The sequence below is a fragment of the Meleagris gallopavo genome, chromosome 5 (genome assembly GCF_905368555.1).
Source record: "Meleagris gallopavo chromosome 5, MGAL_WU_HG_1.1, whole genome shotgun sequence".
Taxonomy (NCBI): Eukaryota; Metazoa; Chordata; class Aves; order Galliformes; family Phasianidae; genus Meleagris; species Meleagris gallopavo.
Window position 1 is genome coordinate 22,974,080 of NC_139408.1, and position 24,050 is coordinate 22,998,129.

General features: G+C 37.8%; 1 protein-coding gene across 5 annotated transcripts in view; it reads left to right on the forward strand.

Moving 5' to 3' along the window:
• The window catches only part of CKAP5 (cytoskeleton associated protein 5), a 47,375-nt gene that overhangs the window by 7,968 nt on the left and 15,357 nt on the right, over nucleotides 1-24,050 (forward strand). For all 5 annotated transcript variants that reach the window (XM_085224705.1, XM_085224708.1, XM_085224709.1 and 2 more), the window contains exons 2-26: nucleotides 487-578; nucleotides 1,160-1,353; nucleotides 2,421-2,627; nucleotides 4,723-4,894; nucleotides 5,799-5,931; nucleotides 6,213-6,316; nucleotides 6,701-6,814; nucleotides 6,973-7,077; nucleotides 8,919-9,008; nucleotides 9,116-9,280; nucleotides 9,926-10,054; nucleotides 10,854-11,033; nucleotides 11,261-11,374; nucleotides 12,627-12,737; nucleotides 13,934-14,026; nucleotides 14,525-14,710; nucleotides 15,205-15,299; nucleotides 16,535-16,592; nucleotides 16,673-16,798; nucleotides 17,153-17,289; nucleotides 17,442-17,616; nucleotides 17,937-18,050; nucleotides 22,305-22,433; nucleotides 23,077-23,271; nucleotides 23,848-23,983. In XM_085224705.1, coding sequence (XP_085080831.1) covers nucleotides 522-578; nucleotides 1,160-1,353; nucleotides 2,421-2,627; nucleotides 4,723-4,894; nucleotides 5,799-5,931; nucleotides 6,213-6,316; nucleotides 6,701-6,814; nucleotides 6,973-7,077; nucleotides 8,919-9,008; nucleotides 9,116-9,280; nucleotides 9,926-10,054; nucleotides 10,854-11,033; nucleotides 11,261-11,374; nucleotides 12,627-12,737; nucleotides 13,934-14,026; nucleotides 14,525-14,710; nucleotides 15,205-15,299; nucleotides 16,535-16,592; nucleotides 16,673-16,798; nucleotides 17,153-17,289; nucleotides 17,442-17,616; nucleotides 17,937-18,050; nucleotides 22,305-22,433; nucleotides 23,077-23,271; nucleotides 23,848-23,983 — 3,319 coding nt within the window. In that variant the 5' untranslated portion in view covers nucleotides 487-521. The remainder of the gene's footprint in view (nucleotides 1-486; nucleotides 579-1,159; nucleotides 1,354-2,420; nucleotides 2,628-4,722; nucleotides 4,895-5,798; nucleotides 5,932-6,212; nucleotides 6,317-6,700; nucleotides 6,815-6,972; nucleotides 7,078-8,918; nucleotides 9,009-9,115; nucleotides 9,281-9,925; nucleotides 10,055-10,853; nucleotides 11,034-11,260; nucleotides 11,375-12,626; nucleotides 12,738-13,933; nucleotides 14,027-14,524; nucleotides 14,711-15,204; nucleotides 15,300-16,534; nucleotides 16,593-16,672; nucleotides 16,799-17,152; nucleotides 17,290-17,441; nucleotides 17,617-17,936; nucleotides 18,051-22,304; nucleotides 22,434-23,076; nucleotides 23,272-23,847; nucleotides 23,984-24,050) is intronic.

A 24,050-nucleotide genomic window follows, 5' to 3' on the forward strand; every position in this document is an offset into this window, starting at 1 on the left:
TAGTACTGGTCATTTCAAATGCTCTGTTTGTGAAGTAGTTAAAACAGCTGTCCTCACACTAATATGTGATGATTTTTCAACCTTGATTCATGGCACCTGCTGCGGTAAGCACATGTCAGTAAGCATCAGTTTTCTAGTGGTGTTCAATACTCCTTTCTTCTTAGCTCCTTAATTGTGTACGTTCTTCCTCAAGCTTAGACAAAGGTGTGTTCTACGTGCCTCGTGTCAGCTTACTGAAACATTAACAGATTGAGAATTCTGGTGTCAGAAGCATTACAAATGGCACTACTCTTCAGTGGCCACTGGTGGCCTTCCAGGGCTAAAAGAGTTGTGGCCTAATCTTAGTAGTTAGTATGGAAATACAACTGCTGGCTTGAAAGAGTAGGTTTCACATTAAATATAGCTTCAGAGCTGTCTTTTTTTGTTGTTAATTTTCTGAAGTAGAACTTTGCCTGTGTGTGTGTTCTAACTTGTCTCTGTCCACAGGAATTGCTGTAACTGTAGAGTGAACCTGAATTACGATGGGGGACGACAGTGAGTGGATGAAACTGCCCATCGACCAGAAGTGTGAACACAAGGTGGGAGATACTGTCTGGGTTTGGCTTGCTGTGCATCTGTGCTGTAATACTTCTATGATATTCCTGTACCTAATCATAACAAAGTTGACTAATTCTTGTAGCCACGCTGTGTGTGTGTGTGTGTGTGTGTGTGTGTGTGTGTGTGTGTAAAAGGTCTGAAACAGTCAAGTAACACTTGTGAAGCAGAGTTTAGTTGTGTGATAATCTAGATGGCGTAAGTTTGTGAGCCTAAAGATGAGTATGCTTGTTCATGTGAATGTATTACTCATCTATAGCTGAAAGTACTGTTGGGCTCCCACCTACTCACTGGTGGTAGTTGCTAGAGCTGATGGAGAGCAGCGAGGAATACTAACATCTCTCTTTTTCTGGGTCATTATTGACAGGAAAGCAGTGGGTATTCTGCCATGTTGCACAGTATTCGTGTAGTTACTGAAGGGAAATTTTGCAGATGCCAGCTTACTGAGCACCCTTACAGCTATGATTGAAGTACTTTAGTGAGATTAAGGTTATTAAGGTGATTGAGATTGGTGAGTTAAGGTTTGTATTAGCACAACACTTAAATGTTTGACTTCTGCTTCCAGCTGTGGAAAGCCAGATTAAATGGCTACGAAGAAGCCCTTAAGCTCTTCCAGAAGATAGATGATGAGAAGAGTCCTGAATGGTCCAAATACCTTGGATTAATAAAGAAATTTGTGACGGACTCCAATGCAGTGGCACAACTGAAAGGACTGGAAGCAGCACTTGCTTATGTTGAAAATGCTCATGTAGCTGGGAAGTAAGTAGCCTTTCCTTGCTATCAGTAAGCTGTTATGAGTTTTATGTCCCTCTCTGAGAAAGTCTGCAGATAAATTGTGCAGGGGTTGTGAACAGTTAGGGTGTGTTGAGAAATGTTGAGAACAGAAGTTGCTTTCTGATTTATAAAACCTGCTGAGCAGTAGGTTTGTAGATGGATTCCATGTACCTGTTAATTCATCAGAAGTTGCTTTATGTAATGCTTAATGATGTTGTAAGAAAAGTGAGTGGTAAAGATTTTGGAAATGGTAGAGAATTGAAACACTGAGTTGGTGTTGTGAGCTGGAAACCCTCCTCTTGCTTGGCTGAAACAGTGTGTATGTATAGAAAACATCTTTCCTAGGAGATATTCGTGTAATTTATTTTTTTAAATAAAGTGTACTTATGTTTGTGATGGTGTATCCAATTTAATCCATCTGAATCTGCATACTTGCCTGTTTCTTCAAAGGATGTTCCTAGTATTTTGCATTATCTATCCCATGAAATAATGTTCTCCTGGGAGTGAAATAAAAGCACCTAATTGACCTCATTCATGCTTTGATCCACTGGCTTTAAGTGACTTGATTATTTGATTTTAAATATATTTCTTTTTAAATAAGACCTTAATTTGAGTATCTGACAGCATTTCCAGGCCCCTTAATTCACAAGTAGTATAAATTGAGTGTATTGGGAGCTTTGACATAATCCCAGCAGACTATTTTCTGTTTGTGCACCAGTGTTGTGTTACTATAATCTATGCAGTTCTTGGAGATGCTGAATTAATGTTTGTGTTTTTGAGATAAGGTCTTGTATTCACAATCTGGTGTAGTCCAGTATTAGGAATATGCAAAATAGCACTCAGTGTAAAGGAGTTCTATTGATTAAACTAGAGGGTAATAAAATCACTTTTTACAGAAGGTTGTAACCTTCAAAGTTAACTTAGGCTTTATGTGCGATGACTGAGTTTTCATCGATGTTTTGGATGTTGTGTGTGCATCTGTCTGTGGATAATGATGGAAAATAACCAATTCACTTAAATGTTCTAAAGGTAACTTTTCTCTCATCTTTCAGGACAACGGGAGAAGTAGCTTCTGGAGTTGTAAATAAAGTATTCAATCAGCCAAAAGCCAGAGCAAAGGAGCTGGGTATAGATATCTGTCTTATGTACATAGAAATTGAGAAAGGGGAGGCAGTACAAGAAGAATTGCTAAAGGGTCTCGACAACAAAAACCCAAAAATCATAGTTGCATGTATAGAGACACTGAGGAAAGCACTAAGGTAAGCTTTTAGGTTTGGGGCTGTGGCATTTGTATTGTTGCTGCTTTCTCTCCCTCACCCCAGCAGAACATATATCCATCCAGTGTTTTTAGCAGGCGGTCTTTACTGAACTGATTATTTTTAAGGTGACAACAGTTGGGAGAACATCACAACTCTTCTGAATAGCTGAGATAAACTCAGTGATGGGAAAGCTGAAATTCATTGTTTGTTTTGGTGGTGGTTTGTTTCAAGTTTTTCCTCACTGATGCATGCACCTTCGGTTGACTGCATTGTTGGTTTGTTTTTTTTAAGTGCTTGTTACACCTAAGTTTATTTTTATTAACAGCTGTCTGTGTCAATTTCCATTGTCCATATAAAAATTTCTTCATTTAAAAACAGCAGCTGATAATACTTTCTAAAAACCAAATCATATTGAAGATAGGGTAGTTGGTTTCAGGATTAGAATTGCAGTATCTGTTTGTTTTTGTTTCATTCTGAGTGAATTTCCTGCTGATAATTTTGGTATTAGTGAGGCCAGAATACCTTTTCCTACAAAAATAATAATAATAAAAAGTAGTTAGTGTGAAAACACTGTAATACAGATCAAGAATACCTTATGGAAGATATCTGGTAGTGAATTTGCTGAAGTATGTGCATAGATGATTCTTTTTTCACTACATAAGTGCTGTAAGCAATGCTTTATTTTAGGTTCTTCTGAACGTCCTACTTTTAAGAACATATTTTACCTATTTTAAATTGCCTTATCTCTTTAACAGTATGGTATAATTAGAAAATGGTGTAACCTTCCTCAGTATCTCCCTACCAACCATGTTTATAAAACATACCTTTTTTTATATGTAGTGTTTTATGTTTTAGATCGCAAGGTCAATTTATGTCATGGAGCTCTATTCATCTTCTGCTTTAGAAGCTTTAGAATTGTGCCTTCAGAGTTTCTGCATTGATAGCAAGATTTAGGTATTGTACCTAAGTGGGTAACTTGGATACATAACTAGTTAAGCTTCCAGTGTTTTTTATTTTATGCTGAAGTTTTTTTTATTCCTTGTCTTGTTACAAGAATTGGTGTAGTCTGCTGTTCCTCTAAGTTCATTCTCGATAGCCCCTTTTTCTAGTATGCTCCTTATTTTAACCGTGGTGTAAAAACAAGCTTGTGCCACTCATTTGTTCGTATTCTAGAATTGTTACTTCCAATACTGGAGCCTCTTTTGCATGTTTTATTACCTCACATGTCTCATAAAGTGAGACTTATAATAAAGCTTCTAGCAGTAACGTTTTTAGAACTTAGATATGCAACTTTCTGGTTTTTAGTAGCTGGTTTTTTTTTTACTAGCTTTTTCATGAAGTACTTAGCTGAACAGAAACAGAAGTGTGACTAGAAAGTTTAATTTAGAGCTCTCAAGAAAGAAGAATTATCCTGAGTCGGTATTCTGTGGCTTCTGATGTGACTTAACAAACAGCTACATTTCTTCAAGTATTTTTATGGGTATCTAAAGAAAACTTGTTTTCATTCAACAGTGATTGAAAAATGTGTGCAAGTTCAACAACGTATAGAATCTGCTGACAGGGAAGGTTGGCTGGGGAAACCTGTTCTGTGTGTCCTTTCAGTCGCGCACATTTTAACACGTGTATTTTTTGTGAGGATGACCCAGGCTTACTATAATTATCTAGTGCAACAAGTGGCGAAATGACTAATGCTTTTACTGCAGTTTGCCTCCAAGGATAGACAAAGGAGATTCTATTTATTCTGATTAAAAAAAAAAAAAAAAAAAGTAGGTCATGTAAATTTCAGTCTAAGGACGTTATTTATTTTTTTTTCCCCTCTCGGCAAAGAAACCGATTTAGGCAATGGATTGGATTAAATGTTTTGAAATAATTTTAGCAGAGACTGGTATTGTAATTCTGATTGGCTTGGGGAGAGTAATTATGATTGGGGAAATATTCTTTTAATTGTGCAGTAGCTGAATAGTATAAAAAGAAACAAGGATTTGAGTAAATAACATTTTCTGCATGTACTGACCGCACATCATAGTTTTTTTTTTAATTGCTTTTTGTGTCTCCCATTTGGACTCTGATGCTATTCCATGTTTTTAACTTTCAGTGAATTTGGTTCAAAAATAATCTCACTGAAGCCAATCATTAAAGTATTGCCAAAACTGTTTGAGTCTCGGGAAAAGGCCGTTCGAGATGAAGCCAAACTCCTTGCTGTGGAGATCTACCGTTGGATCAGGGATGCTCTGAGACCTCCATTGCAGAATATAAATTCTGTTCAGGTAGGTAGAAGATAATGCTGTAACCAGAAAAACTTCTACACAAACGTGTGCTTACTAGCCCTGATCCCATGTTGTTTGTCAAAGCTGGAATCTTCCATTAATGAGGCATTATTTTTAGTTTCCTGTAACAGAGCTGAAGACTTCAGTCCCTCTTTGTTGTTTCTAAAGGGATGACAACAAAATTCTGTTTCATTTGTACTGGATCTGAGGAGGGCATTTAGAAAAGTAGAGTAGCTTGTCACGGAGGCCTAGCCTAAGGGCAAATAATTAGTGGTGTAAAAAGACCCCCAGCACTGAAAGTGGTCAGGTCTGCATTTACAGCATTTGTTTTGTTGTATGATAACAGTTCCACTGCAGGAAGTGTTATCATGTTGTGATAGATAACTGGAACATTCCGTTATTTTAAAACTTTCTAAATTACTAATGTATCTTTCTTTCTTTCTTTCCTATCCACTTGTATTAATTTTGTTTTGCGGAAAGCAGTAGATTTCTGGAGCAAGGCAGAACTGTTGTTTATTTCTTAAACTGCCTGGTCAAATATAACTCAAGGTGTTTGTTTTGTCTTAGCCCTGTCTTCAGATATTAAAACTATAACAAGAATCTTTCTCCATGTTCAACCAGTCACATTTTAAACCTTTAGAGGCCTGACCATTCTACAGTTTGTTCTGAAGTAAATGCTTGGCATTAGCATTTTTGTTTTTGATGCTCTATGTGAGTACATCTGTTCAAAAACTTCTGAACAGTGAGTGTGAAGAAGTCGCTTCTTTGGTGGCAAAATAAAGAACTTAAAATTTAGCAGCGTCTTAAACTTGTAATGGGAAATCTCCGGTGCTTTTTCTGAGGGGTTTCTTGTCTGTGGTATGCACAAAATGTTGTGGATACTATGATTCTTTTCCTTTGACAGCTAAAGGAACTGGAAGAAGAGTGGGTCAAAGTGTCATCAGCTGCTCCTAAGCAGACCAGGTTCCTGCGTTCCCAACAGGAGCTGAAAGCAAAATTTGAGCAGCAGCAGGCAGCTGGAGGAGATGGAGATGGAGGTAAACTATCTCTCTACTCCATTGGGGAGCTTATTATGGGTATATTATTGAGAAATGCATTGAATTGTAAAGGTTCTTCCATTCAAACTGATAGAGAACATGGGATGCATTGCATCACCAGAGAATATGGCCAGGGTAAGAACCTTACGTGATCAAGTGTCTATCCTTTGGCATAGCAAATTCACAATTGCTGACACTGTTTTGTAAGTGAGCCTTAGAAAGTAGTGTGCTTGAAATTGCACTTACTGTGCAGCTTGATGTTTTTTTCACTTCTATTGCAGGAGATGATGATGAGGAAGAAGCAGTACCACAAGTAGATGCATATGAGTTGCTTGAAGCTGTAGAAATTCTTTCAAAGCTTCCGAAGGATTTCTATGAGAAAATAGTAAGCATAAACTTTAATACCTCTGGTTAATTCTGTGGCATGTAGAGCTAACGAGTCTAAAGACAGACTTGCATTTTGCAACATAAACTATAGTGCTGCATAGGCAATAACAGACTAGTTTAAGCAAGTAATAGACTGTCATAAATAAGTCTCAAATCTTGGTTTTTACCATCAAGAAAGCTGTAATTCCAAGGAGCTGAGATACATCCTGGGAAAGGATTTTATTTCATCTTTCACTGCAGTTGATGTTGAGCTTTAAGGAAACTTTAAGAGATCTTGGTTTTCTCTGAATAGAGTTGAGCTCTAAAATCTATGGTTTGTGGCAAATAAGATTCTCTAGGGCTACTTAGGTTTATAAATTAATCTAAATGATTTGCTTTTCAGGAAGCAAAAAAATGGCAGGAAAGGAAAGAAGCCTTAGAAGCTGTGGAAGTGCTCGTGAAAAATCCTAAGTTAGAATCAGGAGACTATGCAGACTTGGTGAAAGTTCTCAAAAAGGTAATGAAACACAGCATATGGCTATGGTTTAATTATTTTTTTATATAACTTCTTTGTGTTTAAAAGTTTTGATTAAGATAATCTGTACCCTGCTGACCATACTAAGAGATTTCTGAGTCCCTGAAGTCTCTCACCTTTTGTTACTTTTTCCTTTTCAGGTTGTTGGAAAGGATACAAATGTTATGCTGGTTGCTTTAGCTGCCAAATGCCTTGCTGGACTGGCTTCTGGCCTCCGAAAGAAATTTGGACAATATGCAGGACATGTAAGTAAGAGTATGTAGGGTTTTTCCCCCTGTTGTTTTTTTTTTTGTTGTTGATGCTGGACACCAGGGAGCATTAGGGGCTGGTGGAGGGGTTTGTTTTTTATTTGTCAGGGCTTGGCATTTATCAAAGATACATCTTTGTAGTATAACAAAGGATTTGCCTCCACCTTGATGGATTAAGAAGTGAAATCTCTTGCAGCTTAAGGTTAAAAGGACAGTTTTTATTCACGTTCAGTGGTATAAAGCTTACTGGTACAATGAATCTTGTGTACGAAGACTACTCTGAGTTCACTTTTCATAAGATGAACTTGATTTATATTGCCTCATGCTGGAGGTACACCCACAGAAATGCACTAGTAGCACATGGAGGTGGAGGAAGCATTTCTGAGCTTGAGGTCTACCTAGCAGTGCCATCAAGTATAATTGTTAGTTTTAGTTTTGCTTGTTTTGTTACCTGCTTTGAACAGCCAAACTACTGAGTTTTCTTTGATACCAAAATGTTCAGGTGATCTAGTTTAATACTCTTCTCTCCTTTTGCATCTCTTGTCTTAGCAAAATACTACCAAGAAAGCTGTGGAAATATTTGCATTTATCTCACTTCTTTCTCAAGAGAGTCACTGTTGCTGTGATCTTTAAGCTGCTCGACTTTAAATTTTCTTGTGATACATAAGAGGATACATAAGGGAGAGCTGAGGGTAAAGCTGAGGGAAGTGGAGAAATTGTGTCTGGCAGATATTAGTGTTATGATTTGTGGTGAGTTGTGAAGTTACTGAATGTTATTGCTTCAAAGTCTTCAGGTCTCTTGAACTCTGAACGAAAGTTTGGGCAAAGATAATTTCATTAAGAAAACTGCCTGTTATGAGAAACATGGTTATTTTTATTTATTTTGAAGTGCTTGAGGCTTTGTGAACAGGAATTGGCAAGGGTTAGCAACACAAAGATGCCACCTGAGCCTTGGTCACAGTGCCATAATGGGTTGAGATCTTGTAGTCAAGTTCTGTGTAGAAAGAGGTATCTGTAGGAAAACCTGTTTTCTATTATGCAAGAGCTTACAATGAGTAACTTGACGGCTTCTAAACTGTCAACTCTGATATGCCTACAGAAATGTTGAAGGTAGCCTGCTTTTCACAACTAAAAGCTCTGCATGTCTCTGGTTAAACATCAGAATTTCTTTTGTTATGTTACTACTGGTGTAGATTATAGAGACCATAGTTAAGTGGACCTCCTCGTATTACCAGCACACTGAACAGTCAGCTGTATCTGGTTGACTGAGAAGCTTTATTGGGTGTAAATTGCAGAGAAGCTCCAGTGTAGTGTGGTTTATCAGGTGTGCTTTTTCAACTTGATAAATCTAAAAATATCCTTGGAAGGGATGCCACTGTAGGAAAGGTTCAGGCTTTCACAGCTGGAAAGACAGTGTTCTAGTCAAATAAGAGCATCTTGGACAGTGGTGCTGAATGCTGTGAGGAAGCTGGGAAATGGGACTGTGTGTGTATACACACAATCTTGGATTCTTCAAGTGAGAACACAGCGTCCTACTGTGGAACTGTTTCCTATCAATTCTCTATATTTCACACCAGTAGATCCAGAATAACTTGTGAATTTAAATACCTGCCTCTTCTTAGCTTTTCTGTGCATCTACTCAAAAATCATTGTTTATTAATAGATTTAATAGAAAAGCTGGAATAGACTAGTTCATCCTGCTGTTGTATGCCCAGTGGGGCAGGAGAGATGTTTATTTGCTTTGCTTCTTTGTGAAACGTCAGGGAACAAATTTTCATGTTTTACAATTATGGTAGCGAAGAGTGGATTGACTTTGTTTCTTTTTATCTCTTCCACAGGTTGTTCCAACAATCTTAGAGAAATTCAAAGAGAAGAAACCTCAGGTAGTTCAAGCACTGCAGGAAGCCATTGATGCAATCTTTCTTACTGTAAGTAAAACTGAAAATTTTCCCACTGTCAGAGAATTGGTGTTTTTTTATTTGCTTTTTTTTGTTTTGTTCCTTTACTGAAACTAGTAACTCTTTTCTCACTGTAGACCACATTGCAGAACATAAGTGAAGATGTGTTGGCAGTGATGGACAACAAAAATCCAACAATTAAGCAGCAGACATCCCTTTTCATTGCAAGAAGCTTTCGTCACTGCACACCTTCTACTCTACCAAAAAGTCTGTTGAAACCTTTCTGTGCTGCACTTCTCAAGGTAAAAAAGCAGAAGGAATTAGTACTTCTCTGATACTGACTTGAAGTGTTGGTGTGAAGCATGAGATTGTTTTGGGAGTGATATCTGATAGTGCAGGGGCTGAAGAGCTTGTGTACTGTATGGCTGTCAGTGAATTCTGACTGGTATCAAAGTGGAAGATGACTTGGTCGTGGAAGTTGCTAAGAAGAGACTAAACTATCTCTAAAACTGGAAAGTCACTTAGTTTGTAATAAAGACATTGGTTTTCTAACTATTTAACTGCTGGACATTGATAAATGCTTCTTGCAGATATTCCTAGCAAACTTTTATTAGAGTGTTGCATCTAATTTGCCATGGGTGAAAACTTCTGTTGATGCGTAGACTACATGTACACTGGAGAACTTCCAGTGTGATCAAAATCTGTATACTCTGTGTTTCCATTTCTTTTGTCTGGATAAGTTCCTTGGCTTTTAAAATGGAGATTTGAAAAAGGATTGTGGGATTTTAAATTTCTTAAACTTTTATGGTGTTTCAGTATTCATTAAAGCTAAAATATTCTCCCTTTTCTTGCTGTGTGATTGGAACAGATTTATACAAATCGTGAGTTTAAACCCTTGTTTAGATGTGAGCTGCAAACTTTGTGATGCGTGCTGTATTTCTTGGCAGCATATCAATGATTCTGCTCCTGAAGTAAGAGATGCTGGTTTTGAAGCATTAGGCACTGCATTGAAGGTTGCTGGAGAGAAAGCTGTGAATCCTTTTCTAGCAGACGTTGACAAACTAAAGCTTGATCGGGTGAGTTTATGAAATGCAAAATGCTCAATTTATCCATGTAAAATGCATTTCAGTAAAGAGGATGAGAGCAGGTACTTTAGTCAATGTTTTCCACAGTTGTTTTGAAAACGTGTCTTTCTTAGAAGTTACTGTTGGAGCAGGAAGTCTGGAAAAAGTCATTTTTAAAAAAATTTTAATTATTGAGAATCCTTTCTTTGACTCAGTATCTAAAATGTATTGATATCCTGACATTGCACCTTCTCATTCTTTTCTACATCGAGTTGTTGGCTTTAAGACGTAGTGAAGTGGCTTGATTTCTTGTTTTTTGGTTTGTTGGAGGGTTGTCTGGGTGGAGGGGTGTTTGGTTTTCAAACTCTTATTTCTCTAAAACAAATGTTACATTTGTGACTATAATCCCTGTGCTAGTTCTATATTTTAAGATGGAATTTGATATTCAATCCTCACTTCCCTTCACGAAGTTTATGTGCTTTTGCGTAAGTTAACTGGTTGGAATAATGACTTGATCACTGTGCTAAGAATTAATCTTTAGAGCATTTGCATCTGGAAGGGGTTCTCTTAACTCTTGCTGCTTCATTTTGAACTAAGAAAATGAATTGAGCAATATAACAGGAGCTGATGCTATTGACTAGTTAACATTACTGCTGTGACACAGGATAACTAAACTTTGATAACTGAACAACTTAATGTTTCTAGAATAGCAAAGTTTGAGCCGCTGCTGAGAAGACAAACTATACCTCGTTGTGGCAGCTACTATTTCTTTACATTTTTTGTTTTGTTTTCTTTTGAAACACTTTGTCAGATTAAAGAGTGTGCAGAGAAGGTAGAACTGGTTTATGGTAAAAAGACTGGAGCTGCTGAGAAGAAAGAAGGCAAGCCTGTTGCTGGAAAGACACCTGCTCTTTCAGGCACTGCTGGAGATAAAGAAATAAAAGATGCAGCATCCAAGCCAGGACCACAGAAAAAAGCACCTGCTGTGAAAGTAAGAGATTGTCAAGAGGTTATTGACTGTTGTATTTGTCTGTGATTGTATTGACTATAACTAGTTGCTATCTTGAATATCAAATGTGACAGTTATGGTACTAGAAATACATCTTCCAAATGTGTATTTTGATGTCAGAATGCGGAGATAGGAAAAACAGCAGTTCATTTAGAATCTGATGAGTTGGAGAGCTGTTTGATCTCTGCTAATTTGTGTTTCCTTTCTAGCCTGGGGGCCCACCTAAGAAAAGCAAACCAGCTGCAGCTGCGGGTACAGGAGGTGCTGGAGCTAAAGGCAAGAAGGGTCCTGAGACCAAAGAGATATTTGAATCTGAGCTCTCAGTAAGTGTCTTGCTTGTATCCAAAATAGTGTTCTGTGCAAATAGTTCTTCAGCTGCTGCATTTTCCACTGCAGTATCTTTCTTGGATAAGGAAAAGCAGTGTATTTAAATAAAATTCATAACTGGCAAAATGGATTTTGATATATTCTGGCAAATATGCACCTATTGTATTGACTGGTTTTGGTGCCAGGTCATAAAAGCAGTAAACATTATCAAGCTACTGTAATGATCAATGTCATGGTGTTACTGAATTAGAAACAGATGTAGAAGGTAGAGGTAACTACTTACAATGTAATGAAGGATATATGATTTGCTGTCTGGCATTAAAAGCTTGAAAATATGATATTCTGGAGTTTAATGTATTCTGCTTCAGATTTCAAACTAATAATAAACTAAATCAAGTTTCTTACATGCTGCTCATAGTTGGGAATGAGTCAAGAACACATTGGAAATCTGTGTGTTAATGGAGTCATTCATGTTGTTTATATACATATGGGTTAGATGCTTTATTTCTACTTCAGAAAAAAACAACCTTTTCCCTTCCATATCCTTTCAGTAGGTTAGTTTATCTCATTCCCCATCTGTGGATCGAACAGTAACAAAAAACTGCTTAAGTTCTGACTTGCTCTTTTACAAAATCTACTTGCAATTTTTTGAGCTGTCAGCTACCTTTAGGGAGTGTCTTTTAGTGTGAGCACTTTCCATTTTATATATATATATATATATATATATAAAAAATATACAGCACAAAAATGAGGATACAGTTCTTGAGAATAATACAGGTAACAGATGCAAAAGAATTTCTTACTATGTTTCATTTTCAGAATAACTTGAATTCATTCCATTAAGATGGATGTGGAAGGTGTCTTCTCCTGTCCACCATTATGCCCTGATTAACTGCTATGAAATCCTGACTTCATACAAAATTATCTTGCATACTTCAGTTTATCTTTGCTTGATTCTTTAAGTAGTGGCTACCTGGTATCATTTTTGACTGTACAACTTAAATTTTTAGGGATTATTTTTCTGTTGCAGTATGATTTAGCAGTTTCCTAAACTCTTGAGCCCCTATGTTGTAGACTGTATAAAATGCTTCAACTTATAGCAGAACTTTTTCGTTTTATGGTGACTTAAATTTTGTAAATGCATCAAAGAGCAGGAGTTGTTCAAGTGCATTATATGTCCCAGCTCTGTTCTCTGTACTAACACAGAATCCTGTGGGATGTGTTACCCTTATTCTGATCTGTCTGCAGATAGAAGTTTGTGAGGAGAAAGCTGCTGCTGTCCTCCCAGCTTCTTGTATCCAGCAGCTGGACAGTGGTAACTGGAAAGAGAGACTTGCCTCCATGGAGGAGTTTCAGAAGGTGAGTTTTGCAACAACTGATAAAAGGAGAAATGGGGGAGAAGAAAGCAAGAAATAATTTCTTCAGCTTGTTTTAGGCCTGGTAGCTCTCTTATAAAGAGGCATACCAGAGTAGCAGTATGTCAGTATGCTGTTTCAGATGAGTTAAACAATACTTGCAAAATACCAGGGGCGTGCATGGTTTAAAGTAACTCTTACTCCATAACTGTGGTGCAGTAACCTTTTTAATTTGATGTAGTTATGTTTTTGTGAGAAGTATTTGTACGTGGATTGAGGATGCATACAGGCCTATTAAAAATATGAAGTAATTATAAAGCTAGGTCTCGAGGACAGCTGGATTTAAACAGGTTTTGCAATGATTTGTGCAGAAACACTTGCAAGTCTCCATTGGTTGCATTTTAAGCAGCAACTGATCATAACATTAAAGTTTCAGTTTGTAAATATTTAATGTTTGAAACTTATGACAGCAATATTAGTATTCATAACTGGTAATGAGGGCTTCATGTAGTTACAAACGTGATGTACTACAAAAGTTGAATGTGAAGCCTGACTTTTTTTTTTCTTCCTGTGGTATCTATCATAAAATCTTTGAGTTCGCATTCAAAAAGCAATCAGCTGTTGATGTACAAGTAGTTCATACCATTGTATTGCAGTTGCTATTGAGATTTAATATTTTAGTGAAAGTGTAGACTAACTGAAATTATGAAACAGTGCTGTTGCTGGCAGCACTGAGATACTGCTGCAAAAGCCTAAGCAGATTTGCTCAAATGTGAGGATGTTAAAAGTCTCAGTGGAATGGGTTACATTAAGGCTTAGTCTCTGCTTTGTAGTCAGCTTTCTAGATGGGCCACTTATTAAATGTTACATTTCCAGATTTGGAATGGCCAACAAGTGCTTGTAAATACACTTAAAGGATAAACAAAGTGTAGAAGTATGAACGCTTCCACTGAAATGTTGGCTCAGTGTGTTTTAAAATGAGCTCCTTGCAGGAATGGGTCTTATAGCAAGGCTATTCAGGTAAATTCTTATGCTAAGGATTTCTGCAGCTTAGTCTAATATTAAGAAAACACTTGCATGACAATTCAGGTAATTTCCATTTGTATGGATGTTTGGTTTTTGGTTGTTTGTTTGTTGGTGTTTTTTTCTTTTTTGCACAATTTGTGACCTTTTGGTTAACTTTTGATGTTTATCCTTAAGGCTGTTGAGCTTATGGAGAGAAGTGAAATGCCTTGCCAAGCTCTAGTAAGAATGCTGGCCAAGAAACCTGGTTGGAAGGAAACAAACTTTCAGGTAATACATCTTTATTTCAGTAAGTAGCAACTCATTTTTATTACTTAATGTAAGCTGTTTTTCCAACTGAAAAAAGACCCTAGCTGTATATACGTTATTGCTTTAGTACAGCATCCACAGTTGTCTCTGCAGTCAAATGAGAATATATACTCTAAAATCGGATTTTTTTTTTGCTTACAATTGTGGCTTCAGGAGTCTCTTGTACGTGTCTAGATCTGTATAGGTGTTTGTGTATATGCATATATAGGTATAGATAAATTCTAAAAGTTAATAATGGTTGCTCAGTATTATTGATTGTGTATTAAAATGTGTATACACATTCAGACAATGTTTATATAAACATATATAGTTTATACTCAGACAAATGCATGTATGTACTTGAGTAGACACAACTTAATAGAAATACAATTTGTATTTTTACATTAAATACATACACACTTCTTAAAGATCTAAAATATATAAAAGTGAATGACTTCCTTGCTATTATGAACATTCCAGGTGATGCAGATGAAACTGCATATAGTTGCATTGATTGCACAGAAAGGAAACTTCTCCAAGACTTCAGCACAGGTTGTATTGGATGGTCTTGTAGACAAGGTTGGTGATGTGAAGTGTGGGAGCAATGCAAAAGAAGCCATGACAGCAATAGCTGAGGCATGCCAGCTGCCATGGACTGCTGAGCAGGTGAGTGGATAGCAAAAGTATTCTTCTGTTAAAGACAAATGTGTTCTTTCAATTCAGGGAATAAGTCTTCAGTCTTCATGGTTTTTTTGTTGTTGTTGTTTTGTTTTCCTGTGTTGCTTAGCACAGGGAAGTTTGAAGGTATCTCTTGAGATAGCTGTTAAATGCAACAAATAATGAGTAGTAAATAAGTACCTTTCTGAAATATTGTTTATAAAAAAAAAAAGTAAAAAAGTGGGGAAGAAAAACACTTGTACGCTTCTGTAATATAGCTAATCTCTGAAAGCCTTTTAGTACTTAATAACTTCTGTTTTACTTCAGCTGCAATTATATTATGCTGCAGTGACACAACAAATTTTGCTTTGTTTGTTACCCCCTGCTCTTTTGGTTTATTTGCACTACCTTGGTCTTTGCAGGTATTATCACTCACTTATGTACAATAGTTCTTTGTCACCTGGCTTGCCAATGAAAACTCAAGCTTTACTTTTCTGTTCCAGGTTGTGGCTATGGCTTTCTCTCAAAAGAACCCTAAAAACCAGTCGGAAACTTTGAACTGGCTCTCAAATGCAATTAAAGAGTTTGGCTTTTCTGGGTATGTCTTCCAAGAGAAATTTCAATCTGTTTTTTATCTTGGGCTGAAGATTTGCTCTTTCTTGAGAGTGCAAGTGCACTGAACTTTTAGTTTTCTCAGCTCTGGTACTGACTTTATCAGCTGCTCTTCCAGTTCTAAACATGTAAACAAAAGCATCTGACAGGAGTAGTAAGGTTACATCCTTTTGTTAAAAGATCTCTTCTCATTGGGACTTCTCTGAAGAGCCTTCCACACATTTGGGAGTGGGATGAGTAATAGTGTTTTAGTACATCTATGCTCTGATGCATCACAATATAGTTTTGTTTGGCACAATACGGAGAAATACATACTGGGATGCTTATTTTTCTCACTGGGGTAGATTTTTAGGTGATGTTTTAGCCAACACAATGGATGATGCTGGATGGGGTAGAAAATAAATTCTTCATTAGCACCAGTGTAATGTTCCTTAGTTTCTCAGCACCTATCTCTTAATTGAACGCTCTCTACTATGTGTATACAGTAATGTGCCATTCACTTATGAGAACAAATTTCTGATTGGTGGATCAGCAATCAAATGCTAGTTTAGTTGATTGCTTAGGCAGTTACTTTGACTGTCTGGATTATTTAACAGCCATGAAATGGGTAGTTGCGTTGATTAAGTCTTGAGAACTTTTCTCAGTAGCACTTCATATTAAGACAGATTCCACAAAAAGTATATTTCCACCAGAGTAATGTATGAATGGAGATGATAATAGAACGGCGGTGTTTGAAACCATACAAAGGAAGCTTCCATGTTGACCCATCTGTTTTCTGTTGCTGTGCAGTGGTAGTATAGAAGGCTAAGTAATCTAAATCTTCCTTCTTTCTCTTGTGAATTACTGATTCTGAAATTCGGACCTTTTTCAGCAAGATCCTGGTACAGGTTTACAAAAAAAAATGCTTTTTATTATGTATGTTTATTATGTATTTTAATACTAGCAATCTCAGAATTGTAGTAATTTAAGAAGCTCTCCAACTCTAATATATAGCATTTGATGTTAACTATCTTAAGTTTACTGTGTTGACTTTCATAGCAGGTTATTCCCAAAACTGATCTATTGAATTTGTACCCTGTACTTAAGATATTAATGTGGGAATATTTTCTGCTTCTCAGTGATTTCTCATTCTCATCGCATTTTTTAAATTTTTAGTATACTACGATTGCTTTTGGTTTTTTCGTATGTACTCATGGGAATAATGTGACTTTTTTTCCACAGGCTGAATGTCAAAGCTTTCATCAGTAATGTGAAGACAGCTCTTGCTGCAACTAACCCAGTAAGAAAATTTATTTTAATCCAGAATTTTGATCAGTCCTTAATGTGAAGACTGAGCGCTTTTTATCACCTTTCTGTCAGGCTGTAAGGACTTCTGCCATTACCTTGCTGGGAGTCATGTATCTTTATGTGGGACCACCTTTGCGAATGTTTTTTGAGGATGAGAAGCCAGCCCTTCTCTCTCAGATCGATGCAGAATTTGAAAAGGTATGAAGTGTAGCATTCTCAATACCAAGTATCACTAAAATTACTTGGAAACAGCAGTAGTTGGAATGTGTACTAATACTGTGGATATAACCTTTGATTTTGTTCTAAGTGAACCAGGTTTCTTAAGATAGCAGCTGCTTTGATGAGCTAAATGCGTTGTTCCTAGCTATGCCAATAGTTTTTTTTCCTATGACAGATTGCAAAAGCTCTTGTTTTGGATTTGTTTTTTTTTTTTCTTTGGAGTATTATGTTTTAAAGTCTCTGACGCTGAAATAGTGTATTAGTGTTGTGCGAGTGCCTTAATTTTTAATGTCAAACTCTAACATAGCCGTTGTAAATTTTTGTTCCTTGCAGATGCAAGGACAGACAGCACCAGCCCCAACTCGTGGCATTTCCAGGCACAGTGGAGGAAGTGGGGATGATGGTGAGGAAGAGGAACAAGAAGATGTTGGGAATGATGTTGTGGATCTTCTGCCAAGAACAGATATTGGGTACATTTATATTCTACAACTTGAAGACATTTGCTCTGCAATTCAAAGCTTAATTGACATCCTTTATAAGCGTAAATCTGTATTATTAAAGCACTCGAATACTGAAGGCATATAACTAAGAAAATGGACTTTTTACTCTTTGTTTTGTACAGTGATAAGATCACAGCTGAGCTAGTGGCTAAGATTGGGGACAAAAACTGGAAGATCAGAAAAGAAGGTCTAGATGAAGTGGCAAGCATTATTAATGATGCCAAGTTCATACAGCCCAACATAGGAGAACTTCCTGCTGCTTTGAAGAGTCGTCTGAATGACTCCAATAAAATCTTGGTATGTTATTTGAAAACCTACTTGAGCTATTTCCAGTTCAGAAATGAGAAATAGTTTATGGCTGAGAGCTGTTGCAATGTCACGAAACCGTTAGTTTGAAACCAGTGGAGTGTATTAATGAAAAAATCTTCAAACAAAAAAAAAAAGGAAGAAGATTATGTAGGTTGCCATACATCCTCTTTCAGTTTCCCTATATCACTGAGCAGGCATTCTGAAGTAAAAGCTTATGTACAGCAGTGTTAACTCTCCCCATGTGACTTTGAATTTTGCACATATGATTGTAACTGTAGCTTATTCAAAGTCTTTCTGTTTATATGCAGGTGCAACAAACGCTGAGCATTCTTCAGCAGTTGGCAACAGCAATGGGCCCCAATATCAAACAGCATGTGAAAAATTTGGGCATTCCTGTCATTACAGTCCTTGGGGACAGTAAGGTAAGATGCTTATACCTTTCTCCTATTCACAGAATCACAGAAACACCAAGGTTGAAAAAGACCTACAAGATCATCCAATCCAACCGTCACCAATAGTTCTCATAAACCATATCCCTCAGTACAACATCTAAATGTTCCTTGAACATCTCCAGGGTTGATGACTCCACCACGTCCCTGGGCAGCCTAACATCCAGCCTAAGTCTCCCCTGGTATAACTTGAAGCCATTCCCTATCACCCGTTACATGAGAGAAGAGGCCAATCCCTAGCACACTACAGCCTCTCTTCAGATAGTTATAGAGAGCAATGAGGTCTCCCCTGAGCCTCCTCTTCTCCAAACTGAACAATCCCAGCTCCTTCAGCTGCTCCTCATAAGGCCTGTGCTCCAGACCCCTCACCAGCTTTGTTGCCCTCCTTTGAACCTGCTCCAGGGCCTCAATGTCTTTCTTGCAGTGAGGGGCCCAAAACTGGACACAGTACTCGAGGTGCAGCCTCACCAGAGCTGAGTATAGAGGGACAATCACTTCCCTGTTCCTGCTGGCAACACTGTTTCTGATGCAAGCAAGGATGCCATTGGCCTTCTTGGCTACCTGGGCACAGTGCTGGCTCATGTTCAGCCGAGCATCAATCAATGCCCCCAGGTCCATTTCTTCTACACAGTCTTCCAGCCACACCGCCGCAAGCCTGTAGCATTGCCTGGGGGTGTTGAGGCCAAAGTGCAGGACCTGACACTTGGCCTTGTTGAAACTCATCCCATTGGCTTCAGCCCAGCTATCCAGCCTGTCCAGATCACAGAATCACTAAAATTGGAAAAGACCTTCAAGATCATCCAGTCCAACCATCCACCCATCACCAATACTGTTCACTAAACCATGTCACTCAACACAATCCAAATGTTCCTTGAACACCTCCAGGATCGGTGACTCCAGCACCTCCTTGGGCAGCCCATTCCAGTGCTTGACCACTCTTTCAGAAAAGTGGTATTTCCAAGATCTGTGTAGGGCTTTGTTTCCCCCAGGCAGATCAACATTTCCAGCCAACTTGGTGTCATTTTTGCATTTCACTGCCCTGGGAATAACTGTTACTGTTTGCTTTTGAGATGTGGATGGTAATTAAAGCTTTGGGAGCTCATGCAAGCTGTGATGGTGTTTTTCTGGAACGGGGTTGTTCTTGCTTACATGACAATTTATTATCCAAATAAAGTATCCTTGGTATGCATTCTGCATGAGATATATTCTCCTGCTTGTGAATAACAGGAGCTGGAGTCATAATTCATCTTAGAAACGAAACACAGTGACTATGTATATGTGAACTGAACTTTCAGACTGAAAGTACACTACTTTACCAAGAAAACCTGATTGACTTTAAGGTTGCTTGTAGAACTTTTTTTTTAGTGTATCAGTGTGAATTCCAGTGTGCAGTGTTGTCTTGTTCTGTGTCACTGTGTGGGAGACTTCTGTGTAGGCTGAAATATGACACTGGCTTATACTGAAGCTTGTATAATGTCAGCCTTGAGCTTGTCAAGATACTGTTTCAAATCAAAGCTAGGACCATGGGAAAGAACTATTTGCAGCAACTGGAGAGAGGGAGGCTTGAGAAGATGCTAACGATTTTGTGCCAGAATTCACAGGCAATCATCAGAGGTGATATTTCAGATGTTCCTATTCTGAGTGTGAGTAGTAAAAGGTGCAGAAAATAGGTGAGCAGGTTGAAATTGGAAGTCCTCCTAGCAGCAAAAGCAACCACTTGGAAAGCTGCTGAAGATGTGTGTCAAAACTGGATTCCTACTGAAGTACTATTTATGGTGTTGATGGTGCCAGTAGGAGAAAGGTGCTTGACACAGTTTCACAAGCCTGCATTTATATGCAGATTGAGAAGGAGAATCATCTTCCCTTTTCCTCCCCCAAACCTAGATGAACTCTTCCAGTGGAAGTGCCTGGAGTTTAACATTGCTCTTCTGAAAGCCAAAGCTCACTCAACATAAACTGATATTGGTTTAGCAAGTACCTTCTAATCAACTGCTTGTTATTGAACATAGAGGGTTCCCTCCTTATTTGAAGAAGCTGGTTGTCGTCTAGGGGAAAGTAACTGCTTCTGTGCTTCAATTTCATGGAGCTTACTATTTCTGAGGAGTGTATTTGAAAGCAAGAGAAGCCAGCTTCCAGTTTTTAACAAGCTGTGGTATTCTTGACTCTACAAATGAAAAAGCAAAATGTCTTCTAGTCTACTGACGAGCTGTGCTGATACTTGAAGTACAACATGCTGATGTTGCATGCCAACATGCATCAGTGTACCAATGCTTAATGCGTCTGCATCCTTGGTATTGGTGGTGTCTGCATTGACTTCACTCTTTTCCTTCTTTAAGAGGCAGAAACTCTGAAGTACTCCGTGCAAGGAGTTCAAAAGACACTTGTCCTTTTTGTGTCAGAAAGCTTGATGTGTTTGTACGCACCAGTAGGAATGACAGCAAGTCTTTCCTGCCATAAATAGATGAGTATCACTTTAAAATAAATTTAAATCATTTGGTATGTGGAGACTAGTCAGGGTTGCCAAGAATTGCTGATGCCTTGAGTACTGGCAATTTTGAAGATGGAGTTGATCAGCACTCAAAATCTCGTGGTCCCTTCTGCTGGAAATCATGCTTATTCTGTGAAGAGGACAAGTATTATCCTGGTGCTACTTGTAAGTCACCGTATCTAGTTTCTTTCCCTTCTCTAGGATCTCTCTGAGGAGCCGAAGTTCTATTTAAAATCCAGCACGTCCAAAGCCACAGAGATGACTTAAAGCTTCTAACAAAACAGACACCCCATTATGTGAACTGAAGAGCTCATCATCTCTGTTTAAAGCTCAAAACTACATGGTGCGGTTGCAAGGATACAGATTTTGAATTACCGTCTAGAAATTCATTTTTGCACAGTTCTGAGATTATGCACAAATTGTGCTACAGAAATTGTCATGTTTAATACAACAGTGAAACTGGGTCTACTTCCAAACAATGGGAGGACTAGCATAAGGATCTAGATTTAAAAAAAAAAAAAAAAAAAAAAAATCACTAAAATAAGTTTTAGTCCAGGAACTAATTTTTTTGTGAGCAAGCTGGTTTCTTTCTTCTATTCACCCCTCAAGTTATCATGAGAAAACAGCAAGCTCTCTTCACTCGCAAGTACATGACTTTTAAGGATGAGACCTACTCAGATTAACCTGTATCATCACCAAAAGGTGCAATACAAATGCATAATACCACTGTTACTGATATTACAATTACATTGTGCTGTGATACTGATATAGGATTATATACTCATCCAGACAGTATTGCAGTAATAACTGTTCTGCAAGATTTATCCAGTTGCTAGTGTTTAGGGAGATGAGGAAGATCTTTGAGCTACACTTAAAATGCTGGCAGTAGAGTCAGTGAATAATTAAGCAAAACCAGTCTGTAACCTGCAAGTAGACAAATGTACCTGTTTGCATTTGGCACAGAAATTTTCTTTCCCTCTGTGGATGAGTTTTTAGCAAGGATGCTGACTCTGGGTATGTGCCTGAATTGAGTCAATTTTAAGTGCAAATGTAACATGCATCTTATGTATTTGTTACACAAACACACATCCTTTAGCTTTAGTATCATCTTGCTTCATACTCAGCCTACTGGAGAGTGATCTGTTCTTATGTGTACACTCATGTTTGTACTGACAGTTCTTTTTTTAAGAATCGCGTGTTTCACCTGACTTTCAATTTCACATAACTGTTTCAAAAAAAGACAAAGTTTTTTTTTTTTAAATCAAAATGCTAAAGGTAGAAACTGAATAAGAGACTCATCTGTCCTTGTTTAGACCTTGGCTCACAAACCTGAAATGAGACTGCTCTGAAACTACTACCAGGTTCCATAATCTTCTTGTCCTGCTAGATGCATGTGCTAAGCCAGTTATAATCATTACATAAATCAGCCTTATTCTTTAGAAGTCAACCTTATCTGTACCTATTTTTTCATTCAGGAGTTAAGGTTAAGATAGCAAGTTCAAAGTGTTCCTAAAGATAACCTTTTGTGCCTGTTTATTAAACATACTATTAAAAAATGATAGGTATATGGTATGATTTTCTTATTTCCGTATGTGATAGCGTCACCAAAATTAGATTCTGAATCCTACGTTTCTCAAGTAGCGAATGAGAATGTATTTCAAAATTTATGATGTAGAGTCTTCTGTTGTAATCTTCTGACCCTTCTTTAGGATTATTCATAAATCTCGTTATTGCTACAGAATAACGTTCGTGCTGCTGCACTAGCAACTGTGAATGCCTGGGCTGAACAAACTGGCATGAAAGAGTGGCTGGAAGGAGAAGACCTATCTGAGGAGCTCAAAAAAGAAAATCCTTTTCTAAGACAAGAGGTAGGCTTCCCTTAATTGCTCTTTGTGTGTATTTGCTCAAAATAACTGTTTTTGCTATGGACTAAATTTATATAAGCAAACTGATGTTACGTAATACAACTATTACATGAGTAAACAAGAGGCAACTCTCTGTTCTTGCTGACAAAACTTTACAGGGCTAATGAGCTGCCCCCTAGTGTGATTAGCTGTAACTTAGATTTTAGTGCCTCCAAAATGGAGGTTTTGCCTCTTTTGGTGAGGTGAAGAGCTGTTTTGTTTTACATCAAATTAACACAGTAGTGATGAAGACGAGAACTGGAGGTGTTAATATATTGAGGTTAATGAAGTGCAACTTAATAATTAGCTGCACTACCTAGTCTGAAATTCTAGTGTTACTTACAGAAGGAGGAAACAGCCCACGCAGTCTTACCTGACCAGGCTCCAAGTTTTAAAGTAGCTGCACGTTCAAATACTGTACTCACTTTTTGTTTTTTTTCCTGTTAAATCTACGTTTATGTTATTTAAGGGTATGTTTGACTAAACATAGTTTTTTCCTTTTCTTTGTGTGAGTGAATAAAGGACTACTGTTTATGCTCTTATGGCTTATGTTAGATGTTCCAAATATCAATAATCACTTATTCAAAAACGTTTTTTAAACTTTTAGCTTCTTGGTTGGTTGGCTGACAAGTTGCCTACCCTCCGCTCTGTTCCTTCTGACCTGCTCTTATGTGTGCCTCACCTCTACTCCTGCCTTGAAGATCGAAATGGGGATGTGCGTAAAAAGGCTCAGGATGCCCTGCCATTCTTTATGATGCATCTTGGCTTTGAGAAGATGGCAAAAGCCACCGGCAAGCTGAAGGTATTGCTGTGACTAAGAGTGGCTAATGTGACTTTGAATAAGTGAACATTAAATGGTTAGGTTTGTGATGTATTTGGTCATGGAAAGCCTTGCCTGCACTGAACTTCAGGTGGCTGAAAACAAGGTCAGGAGATTGCAAGTTTTCTGTACTTCAGAAAGATCGTGGCCACAACTGATTTATCACTATAAGAGCTTGTTATTTATTCACAACGTGTATTTTTCTGAAAGAAATCTATTTGCTGATAGCTTACCATTTATTGTCTAACTGTATGCCTTTAAACACATACTTCGAAGATGGCTTACTCAAACAATAACTCAAGGTTCTCAAGTAATTTCATAGGACTGCTCAGTTGGAACAGACTGCTAGTTCGTTTCATATACATCTTCCAGAAATAAACTAATGGCAAGGTGTCCCATTTCAAAATGGGAAGATCTGAAAGCATGGATGTTCTAAGTGCCACGAAAGAAGCTTACTAGAAAATATTCTGCTTCAGAGTACTGTTGTTCTTCTTGTCTGTGGTATGTATTGAAATAGTAATCCTTCCATATCTGTTATTTTCTTTTCCCGCCCTCTAGCCTACTTCCAAAGACCAGGTACTGGCCATGCTTGAAAAAGCCAAAGCCAACATGCCAGCCAAACCGGCTCCGCCTGCTAAAGCATCCTCCAGAGTGGGAGGCGGAGCAGCTCCGGCCAAATTCCAAACTGCATCAGGTAACCTCTCAAGTTCTGGGAAATAACTGAAAAAAAAGGGTTGGTTTACATTCCCCTAAGAAGAATT